Source organism: Elaeis guineensis, chromosome 5 (genome assembly GCF_000442705.2).
Source record: "Elaeis guineensis isolate ETL-2024a chromosome 5, EG11, whole genome shotgun sequence".
NCBI lineage: Eukaryota > Viridiplantae > Streptophyta > Magnoliopsida > Arecales > Arecaceae > Elaeis > Elaeis guineensis.
The window spans coordinates 61,854,158-61,864,898 of record NC_025997.2 but is presented as its reverse complement, the minus strand read 5'-3'; the positions used below and the strand labels follow the sequence as shown (position 1 = coordinate 61,864,898).

The 10,741-nt window shown below is 43.2% G+C and overlaps 1 protein-coding gene across 2 annotated transcripts in view; it reads left to right on the top strand.

Annotated features, from left to right (window-relative positions):
- Positions 1–583: 583 nt before the first annotated feature.
- LOC105034360 (uncharacterized) overlaps positions 584–10,741 on the top strand; it is a 178,773-nt gene continuing 168,615 nt past the window's right edge. Inside the window, exon 1 of one of the 2 annotated variants that reach the window (XM_073257944.1) lies at positions 584–786. In XM_073257944.1, the coding sequence (XP_073114045.1) occupies positions 678–786 (109 nt within the window). In that variant the 5' untranslated portion in view covers positions 584–677. The remainder of the gene's footprint in view (positions 787–10,741) is intronic. The other variant, XM_010909487.3, reaches the window with a different exon arrangement.

The window sequence follows — 10,741 nt, the reverse complement described above, 5'->3', positions numbered from 1 at the left end:
CCGCAGCTTTCCCTCCCCTCTCTCCCACCCCCCACTGGCGTTCGTGCCCCTCTTCCTGCGTGGTGTGTTATGATTGTGGGATTTGACAATATTGTGGGATTTGACGCGATTAAGGGTGTGACCGTGCGGTATCGAGCGAATTTAGACAAAAAAAAATGTATTGCGTACTGTAGCCTGTAGGCTTGTATGACAGAAGTCCAAGCCTGTTACTCAAGGCCCAATTCATCACCAACCTAAAATATAAACGAATTAAATAGATTAAACGGATCAGCTATCTGAAATCTGAATCCGATCCAATAATTAAATAAATTAAATAGATTGATTCTGATCTAAATTTATTTAAAATGAATTATATTTGAATTTAATTTAATAATTAAATAAATTAAATAGATTGATTTATTTACTATCTAAATTTATTTAAGATGAACCGCGTAGATCGAATTGATAAGTCAAATCAACTTTTGCCATCCGTGGTCACCTCACCGGCTTTTTCTTGGGCTCCAAACGACACCGGTCCGGCTACCGGTCCAGAACCCGACTCATACCGTAATTGCCTCGATCCGACCCAAGCCAGACATACGCAATTTTTTTGCCCCGTTCTCCCCGTTGGGTCTGTACCTCGGGAATTCTCCGCCGTTTCTTCTTCAGTGTTCTCTCCTCCGTGTTCTCGTCCTCAGATGGAAAAGGGGAAGTCGGTGGCCAACGGAATAACGCCGTCCCTCCAAAATCTCCAACTCAATCCACGCTCGAAAGCCGTCTCTTCTTCTGCTTTATCTCATTCGTTCGGTAAGCTTCCCAAATTTCTCTTAATTTTTCCTTTCGGTTAATTTTTTTCCTGCTATAGTTAGCTTTTGCGCAAATTTTTTCCCCTCTTTTTCCGTGTGGATGTCCGTTAGCTGGCGAGTTTATTGTAGATTAATATGTTTTCTCGTTTGGAATTAGTTCTATTAGATTGCATGACGTGATTGTTGCTGGGAATTCAGCTACTGATCCAAAATCTACTTATTTGCATCCATAATCTTGGTTGTATGTATTATTATTGATCGGCAATTCAACAATAGAGGAAATTGGGTTTTGAACTGGGCACTGGGTCTGGAGGATCTGTTGTTTTCTTTGATAATCTTGTCATCGTTATACAAGTTCTGTGATACAAGATATGAATGGAAGAGTGATCAGAAGCAGAATCTTCATATTTTTATTTTAGGTCGAAAGTCTTATTAAATTTGATGTAATGCCTATGAATCATTGTTGAATTTATTGAGATATTAAAGAAGAAATTTAGATCGTTATGTTTTGGATTTAAATTATTGACTAATTATTCCGCTGTTGTTTTAGGATAGCATGAAAGATGCCTTGCATGCTTATAGGAAGAGTTTTCTATGAGTATGCGGCGGTTGTCATGACCTTCGATTCATAATATCGGGTCGGGGGCGTGACATGGATAATTCAATAGAATCATGGGTGATAAAATCTAAAGATATTTGATCTGATCAAGGTGGGTGCTAGTACGCTGCTCGACAATTATAGATCAGGATTCTTCATCAGATCAGAAATATTAAAAAAAATTCTCATTGATAAATCGATCAAGAGAGAGAAACAGTTAGAGAGAGAGAAAATTTTAGAGAGAGAAATTCATCTTGGACTTTTCAGATGATATGATTCAATAAATCTAATCGATCAGATCAAATCATATTGAAATTATCATGTAGATAATTCAATAAAATCATGAAAAATAAAATCTAAAAGTACTTCATCTGATCAAAGTGGGTGCCGATGTACCGTTCGGCGATCACAGATCAAAAATCCATCACTAGGATCATTTAAATTCATCATCATTCTTCTCAAAATTCTAAAAAATTTTAGGAGAGAGAAATAATTTAGAGAGAGAAAGTAAAGAGAGAAAGTTCAATTTTAGAGAGAGAAAATACTAGTTCAGGCTGAAGGGAGAGAGGGAAGAGAGAGATACTCTCTTTCCCATATTTTATTATTTATATCATTATTTATTTATTTATTTAATTTTTCTTTCCTTTTTTTTCTTTCTTCTTTTTTTTTCTTCATAAGAGAGAGAGGAGAGAGAGTCCTATTATTTTATATAATTTTTTTTATTTTTATTTTTTATTTTCTATTTTTCTACTTCTCTTTTTTTCTTCTTTTTCTTTTCCATCTTCTTTTCTTTTTTTCTTTTTCTTTCTTCTTTTTCTTTTTTTCTTTTTCTTCCTTCTTCTTTTTCTTTTCTTCTTCTCAGACTTCCTTTGGGCCGAAACAGGGGACGTCACAATCCCCTGTTGGCTGGCCGACTGATGGCGCAGCCGGCAAGGGGGCGGCAGTCGGCACGAGGAGGGCGACTCGACGGCAAGAGGAGGGCCAAGTCGGTGGCCGGCGGCGACTACCGGTACCCACACATTCAAAAGGGACCGAATTCCTTTCTCAAAGAAATATGGCGACTTCGGTCGCCGGCGATCGTGCACACGGGCATGGGGAGAAAGGAGGAGAAGAGAGGAAGGGGAGGAGGCTCACCTTCGACGTCGGCGAGGCTTTCCGGCGTGAAAATTAGACGGGTACAGAGCCGGTCTTCCGTGAAGATTTTTCAGTGATTGCCGCCGATGGACTTTGAGTTCTCCGGTGAGAGAGAGAGAGAAGGGATTCCCTCCTTAAATAGGGTCGGAGGGGGCCTCTTTTCGACTCCGGTTGGGAGTCGGTGAGAGGAGGAAGAAGACTCCCTTCGGGAGTCTTCTCCTCTGTTTTCCCTTCCTTTTTTTTTTGTTTGGGCTGGGTTTGTTACATGGGCCGGGCCATCACATAACTTTTTCCAGATGTAATCCACCTCAGGCCACTTTAAGGGTCGACACCTGCTTGTGCTAGTGTTGTCTGATTGTCCTTATGTGTGTACCAATCCTAGCTTAATAACCACGCCTGTAATTTTTTTGAAATTTCTATATCAGGATAACTCTTATCTAACTCGATCAACACCCATCCCAGAATGTAGAAAAAAGGAAAAAAAAAAAATGCCCCCATACTCATGTGCATAAAGAAAGAGAGACGGACCACTGCCCTCTTCATTTGCATCTAGAGGATTCCTAGCATCTAGTCTCTTTTGTTACTGGGTAAGTGGGTATTATGCTTAATGATATCCATCAGTGAGTATATTGCTTTTAGATTGTCTGGATTTTCTTTTTATAATTACGGGGAGAGATTAGTGTACTTCAGTTGTTTTCTTATGATTTTTTCCCAATTTATTGATGAATCAACCAAAAAAATAAACGAAAGGCAATTTCTTCATAAATGGCTTACCTTCGGTTTGCTGATTTCTAAGATGCTGCCATTCATTCAGAATTGGTGAAAAATGGATTTCCTTCAAAGCCTTTATATTGCAAGCATATGAACAAGAGGAACGATACTTGGTGATTATATAAAACATATAGATCACTATCTCTTTTTCTTGGTATTCCATACAGTCATTTGTTCTGTTGATCTAGATTGAAATTTGCATGTTTAGTTGTTTTCTTCTTTCTTTACCTGTCCATTATTCATCTACATCATTTTTATTTATATGACAATAATGAAGTCATTTTGTCCCTCGTCAGCCACAAAACATTAACATTTTTTATGTAGGACTGCAAACAGGCCTTTATGGAATTGGTGCAATGTTTCAAATGACTAGGAAAGCAAGATAGGTTGTGGGCTAGAAATTAGCTAGGATGCAAACTGTAATAGCCCAACCCAACTTGACTCGGCCCATTTGTAAATTGTGGCCCAAAAAATACCGCACGTATTTTGATGCTGAAGAAAAAAGAGATGGTCGGGAGCAAGGTTGGTGGAACCAGTACCGGTGGCCGGATCGGCCGGCCGGCGGTACGGTACGGTATGTCTCTGTTTCGTTCCGAACCAAGGCGAACCGACGAAGGAAAACACGGACGAACCGGGGAAGAAAAAGAGAGAGAAATAGAGAGAGAGAGGGAGGGAGGAAGAAAAAGAGGAAGGAGAATCCGCTGGAGGGGCCGTCGGAGGGCAGCCGTAACCATCGGGCGGCGGAAAGGGCTCCCACGGCTCCGTGCGGGGAACAGGGGCGATCCGCCCTTGTTTTTCGGGGCTTTTTTTTAAAAAAGCTTTTTCAAAGTAAAGTCGGCAAAATCCTTGCCGGCTTCACTTAAGTGAAGCCGGCAAAACACTTGCTGGCTTCACTTAAGTGAAGCCGGCAAAACCCATGCCGACTTCACTTTGAAAAGATTTTTAAAAAAAAAATCTCAAGAAACGGGGGCGGATCGCCCCTGTTCCCCGCGCGGAGCCGCGGGAGCCCTTTCCGCCACCCAACGGCCACGGCTGCCCTCCGGCGGATTTTCCTCCCTCTTTTTCTTCCTCTCTCCCTCTCTCTCTATTTCTCTCTCTTTTTCTCTTTTTCTTCTCCGGCACCGGCACTGCCGTTTTGCATGCCGGAACCGTCTCAGTTCTCCATCGGGATGGTTCGGCACGCCCCGTACCAGACGGTTCAATCCGGTACGGCAATCCTTGGTCGGGAGTCTTCTTCCTCTTGATTCCATTGGAAGAGATTGAGCTCAAGAAGAAGATTTGAAGCTTGACCCCATTGCTATTTAAGGGAACCTAAAGCTCTTGTTCTCCTTTGTCGGAAATAGCTACAATCACTGTCGTTTTCCTTCCTCTTTTCCTCTTTGAAGACCACCGATCAAGCTCACGATGACCGCCAGAATTGTAGCAAAATCCATTGTTGGAGTCGAGGTAACCACCTGTGATCCTTCTTCCCTTCCCTTTTCCAACACAAGGGCCCTAGATCTTGTCGAATGGTCACCGAAAAAACCATTAAAAGATGAACCTTGTTTTTTGATCCAATTTTCGGCCTTGTTTCTCCTTTTTTCGGCCCTTCTTGCCATCAGCATATGTCGCCAGAGTCCTTGACCGACAACCCTTTGTCATCACAAGTTGCTCCTTATGATCACCAGCCGCCGGTCTTCTAAGCTGGCAAGCACCACCATGCGATAGGCCCTTGTTCCGAGATTAGAAGGGGAGTTAAAAGATCCCCTGTTTCACATATGAGGAAGAAGAAGAGGGAAAAAAAAAGAGAAAAGAAAAGAAAGAGAATAAAAAGGAAAGAAAAGAAAATTTTTTCTCTCTTCTCTCTTCTCTCTCCTTTCTACTTTCTATCTCCACTCTCTCTACTTTTTCTATCCACTTTCTCTCTCTAGTTTCTCTCTAAATTTTTTCTCTTCTAGAATTTTCTAGATCTTTGAGAAGATTGATGATGCATTTGAATGACCCTAGTGAAGAGGTCTTGATTTGTGGTCACCATACAGTGTGTCGGCACCTATTTTGGTTAGATCAGATCCCATTAGATATTATTACCCATGATTGTATTGAAATATTTGTATAGTAATTCAATCATGGTTTGATTCAATTATCTTGATCGACTGATCAGATTGTCGGATAGTGTTGCGTGCTTAGCCCTATTCCATCTTATTGGTTTCTCTCTCCACTTGATTTGTGAACTTTGTGAAGGATTTCTAGCCCGATCGTTTTGAATCCAAGTTGATCTAGATAGTGAGACTATTAACTAATTTGTCGATTGGATATCATATTTGCCTTATCTGAGTCTTTGTGAAGCTGCACAGGGTCCGATCTTTATTGATCCCTATTGAATCCTTGCATCTTTAATGTTCTTGATTGAATGAAAATATTTGATCAAATTGATCTCTGATTATCGGATGGCATCCTGACTTTCATCTTGACTCTTATCAGATACTATTGATTTGATCATCTTTGATCTCTGTCGAATCATTTATGTCCTAATTGGATCTTAATCGGATAAAATTACCAATCTAGATTATTGGTATGGCTATTCATCAATCCTATCTTTCTTAATTATTTGTACCATTTTTAATTATTCAAATTGATCCTGTATAGGGTTGTAGATGTCCGGTAATGGAATATTGCGATATGATCTGTGAACCGAAGATTTTGGAAAGAAATTTTTAGAATTATGTGGATTTGTTGGATGCGTATGAGGTAAGTAATGTTTCATTTTTTCTAGATCATTGATAAATTATAAAATTGATATATCAATAACTTTTGAATCCTACTGTTCATGATGCATGAAATTGATGAATAATATTTTGTTATTAAATATATCTTATTTTGAAATGTTGTGATGAAGCATGATTGAAAGTATTGATTTTGTTATGCATCATACTTAATGGATTTTGATAGCACATGATTATGTGTATTCTTATCAAACTGGAATATGAAATGTGATTTGTGAAAAGAATCTTGATTCAAGATAATTTGAACTTTTAGTCTGACTATATGGAGGATTTTGTTAGTAGGGGCTCATACATTGGCAATGGACTAGTCTTTAGGATTTATATCGCTAGCAGATTTACGAAAAACTGCTAGTAGATTCATGATTTTCTATAGACTTACTGCAAGATAATACGTAGCATAGTATACTGTAAGATGACACGTAGCTTACCACAAGATGGTATGCAGTTATTATAATTTTGCTGCAAGATGATATGAAACAAACTACAAGATGACACGTAACTTGCTACAAGATGACACATAGTCTATCGTAAGATGATACGCGGCCCACTGCAAGATGATACGCAGTGTTATGATCCTGTCACAGGAATAATGTGGTTATAGCTAATAGCTGAAGAGAATTATTGATGAGAATTCGATAATGTGAAAGATATTGAATTCTTAAAAAAAACTCGAATTTTGAAAAGGAATCGAATCTGACATGAATTATGTTTTGATAATATTGCATAATAGAAGTTGATTTTGAACTGATGAATTCGATATGCTTACTCTCTATAAATGACTTATTTACTTTATTATCTGATTTAATCTAGTTGAAGAGAACATTGCTTGCTGGGTTGTCTAGCTTATTAGCCTATATTTACTATTTTTACAAATTTTGAGAACTAAGATGATATTGGAATATGTACGGAAAAGTGATTAGAAACATAGCCTCGATATTTTTATTTTAGATTGAAAATTCTATTGAATTTGATGTAAAATCTTTTGAATATCATTAAATTTATTGAGACATTAGAGTTGGAATGTAGATGATTAAATTTGGACTTAATTTATTGAATTAATTATTCCATTGTTGCTTTATAATAGCATGATGAGATGCCTTCCATGCTTGTGGGGAGAGTTCCGTATGAGTGTGGTATGGTTGCCACAACTCCTAGCTTACGATCTTAGATTAGGGACGTGACAGCTAATATGGTATTAGAGCTAGGTTGATGAATTAAGACATGTAGAATCAAATATATGAGTATAACAACATTAGAGACATTGGGGTGTAGATCTATGATGCTTGTAGTGTAAGGTGTCTTTATGATTTTTGGATAAACATTATGATTATGTACGAAAGGATCACAAAAAAATTTGACTTGTATGATTTGACATATGAGGGGCCATCTACGGATCATGTTATGATTGGCTAGATTTGATATAAAGTAATTGTAAGGAGATTGATCATGAAATTTTATTATGTATTGTGATTATTAATTTGATCATTAATTATTTAAGTAAATTACAAGCTCAAATTTGATGTGAAAGTAATATTATGATATTGCTTCTAGTTTTGAAGTTGATTATTTTAAAAGCGAAGGTTGGACTAAAAAAATCTTTTATAATATATGACTGGATTATTTTTCAAAGTTGAACTTGATATATGGATCATGTATAAATTGGCACATTAGGAGGAATGTATATTTTGGAATATTGTAAGTCTGTTTCTGATGGAAAAAAATAATTTTGTTTTGAGATCCTAGAATATTCATCTTGATGGAATTATTAATAATTTTAATTATCATCTTTGGATCCAAATGTTGGTGCAAAAATCCGCCTGCGTCGGAGAAGCTGGAGTCGAGGGAGTCGCGGTCGCCGCCGGGACCTGCAAAAGAAGTCTAAACCGGAGTTGGGGTTGCTCCGGCAAGACCCTCCGATGTTCAAGTCAGTTCTCTGCCTCAACAAGAATGGAGTGCTCGAACGGAAATTTTAGCAGAGTTTTTGGGATAAAAATTAGAGCTTAGAGAATAACGTATCTGGAGTCCCCCTTTTATAGGTGGAGGGGGCAACAGACTGATAGCGATGTTTGTAACCGTCTGGCAGTGGGCTGCTCGGGGTCAGGAGGAGTTTGTTGTGAAGAGTAGTGGAGTGGAATCGTGGCCATCACCGGGACATGCCACGTGGAGTCTGTTGCGGGGAGTGGAGCGGCGTCCGTTGTCGCGACTTGCCAGAGGGTGGAGGAATTGCGCGGTATCCTTTACAGGAAGTGGAGCAGAATCGTGGCCATTATTGTGGTCTGTCGGAGAGTGATGGAGCCGCACGGAATCTATCGCAGGAAGTGGAGCAGAGTCGTGGCCGTTACTGCGACATGCCAGGGAATGATGGAGCCGCACGGAATCCGTCGCAGGAAGTGGAGCAGAGTCGTGGCCATTACTGTGGCATGCCAGGGAGTGATGGAGCCGCGCGGAATCTGTCGCAGAAAGTGGAGCAGAGTCCTGGTCGTTACTGCGGCCTGCCAGGGGGTCCAGGCCCGTCGGTCGAAGTTCGGCTGGGGTGTCTGGCGGAGGGAGGTGGTTAGCTATCCATCTGAGAGGAGCTCGGATGCTGCAAATCCTTTTGGGTGCCTTGGGCGTTAAGGCGGCGGGCGAGGACCACTTGCCGTAGGAGCTCGGAGTCCGACTCCCGTAGGAGCCCGGACGAAGTCTTCCCGCAATCGAAGTCGGAGATGAAGTCCGGCTCCCGTGGGGGTCCGGACGAAGTTTACCTACAATTGAAGTCGGGGACGAAGTCCGGCTCCCGTAGGAGTCCGGGTGAAGTCTATCTGCAATTGAAGTCGAGGGCGAAGTCCGGCTCCCGTAGGAGTCCGGGCGAAGTCTTCCTTCAGTTGAAGTCGGGGGCGAAGTTCGGCTCCCGTAGGAGTCCGGATGAAGTCTTCCTTCAGTTGAAGTCGGGGGCGAAGTCCGGATGAAGTCTTCCTTCAGTTGAAGTCGGGGGCGAAGTCTAGCTCCCGTAGGAGTCCGGATGAAGTCTACCTGCAATTGTAGTCGGAGACAGAGTCCGGCTCCCGTAGGAGTCCGGACGAAGTCTACCTGCAATTGTAGTCGGGGATGAAGTCCGGCTCCCATAGGAGTCCGGACGAAGTCTACCTGCAATTGAAGTCGAGGGCGAAGTCCGGCTCCCGTAGGGGTCCGGACGAAGTCTACCTGCAATTGTAGTCGGGGACGAAGTCCGGCTCCCGTAGGAGTCCGGACGAAGTCTTCCTGCAGTCGGAGTCGGGGACGAAGTCCGGCTCCCGTAGGGGTCCAGACGAAGTCTACTTGCAATTGTAGTCGGGGACGAAGTCCGGCTCCCGTAGGAGTCCGGACGAAGTCTACCTGCAATTGAAGTCGAGGGCGAAGTCCGGCTCCTGTAGGAGTCCGGACGAAGTCTTCCTGCAGCCGGAGTCGGGGACGAAGTCTGGCTCCCGTAGGGGTCCGGACGAAGTTTACCTGCAATTGTAGTCGGGGACGGAGTCCGGCTCCCGTAGGAGTCCGGGCGAAGTCTTCCTGCAGCCGGAGTTGGGGACGAAGTCCGGCTCCCATAGGGGTCTGGACGAAGTCTACCTGCAATTGTAGTCGGGGACGGAGTCCGGCTCCCGTAGGAGTCCGGGCGAAGTCTTCTTGCAGCCGGAGTCGGGGACGAAGTCCGGCTCCCGTAGGGGTCCGAACGAAATCTACCTGTAATTGTAGTCGGGGATGAAGTCCGGCTCCCGTAGGAGTCCGGACGAAGTCTACCTGCAATTGAAGTCGAGGGTGAAGTCCGGCTCCCGTAGGAGTCCGGGCAAAGTCTTCTTGCAGTCGGAGTCGGAGATGAAGTCCGACTCCCGTAGGGGTCCGGACGAAGTCTAGAAGGCGATCGATCATCGTGGAAACTTGGGTGGAGTCCGTCCGTCGTGAAGAATCTGGTCGACGCTGGTGGGGGCTTATCCGTCGGCAAAACTTGAGAGTATTGCGGAGGCTCGGTCGTCAGAGAGGTTCGGAGAGATGTAGCCGAAGGTCGGAAGTCGGTAGAATCCCCGGAGGGTCACTCCTGTCACGAACTTCGGCTGGGGGGTATTTTATACCCAACACCAGTCCCTCTATTTTCGAGTTCGAGTTTCGAATGAAAGAAGTACAGAGAAATTTTCACAGCCGAAGTTGTCCCCTTGAATCTGGTGTACAATCGCCCTCAGATATTCTGGCATTTAATGCGCGCGTGCCGGAGTCTTTTCAAATCGGGGCGATCCGAAGGGACCTTTCGGAATTCCCGCTGGTGCGTTGGCCCAAGTACGGTGCAGTAATGGCTCTGTCAGCTGTCAGCCGCTTTTAGCCGCCTGCGGTGGCGAGTGGGACACGTGGCGAGCGTGGGTCGGCCTGGGGAGATCCGCGATCATTATAGCGCCGGATCCCAGGGTCTATTTAAACCCGCCTTTCCGCCTTCAGGAGTCTCATTCTGCCTGAGAGTTCTGTCGGTGTCTGCCTTCTCTCCGAGAGCCCTGACCCTCTTTGGCGTCCATCTTGGCCCTAAGCATTCTTCGAGTCATCCCTGTCCTCGTCCCTCTGCATCCTTCGGAGCGATCTAGGTTAGTCCCGGAACATTCGTTTCTCCTTTTGCCATCTAGGTGCCCTTTCTCCTCCATTTTTCTTCGGCCGCATTCCTCTGGTTTGGTCCCCTGCAAACCTTTCGTCTCTTG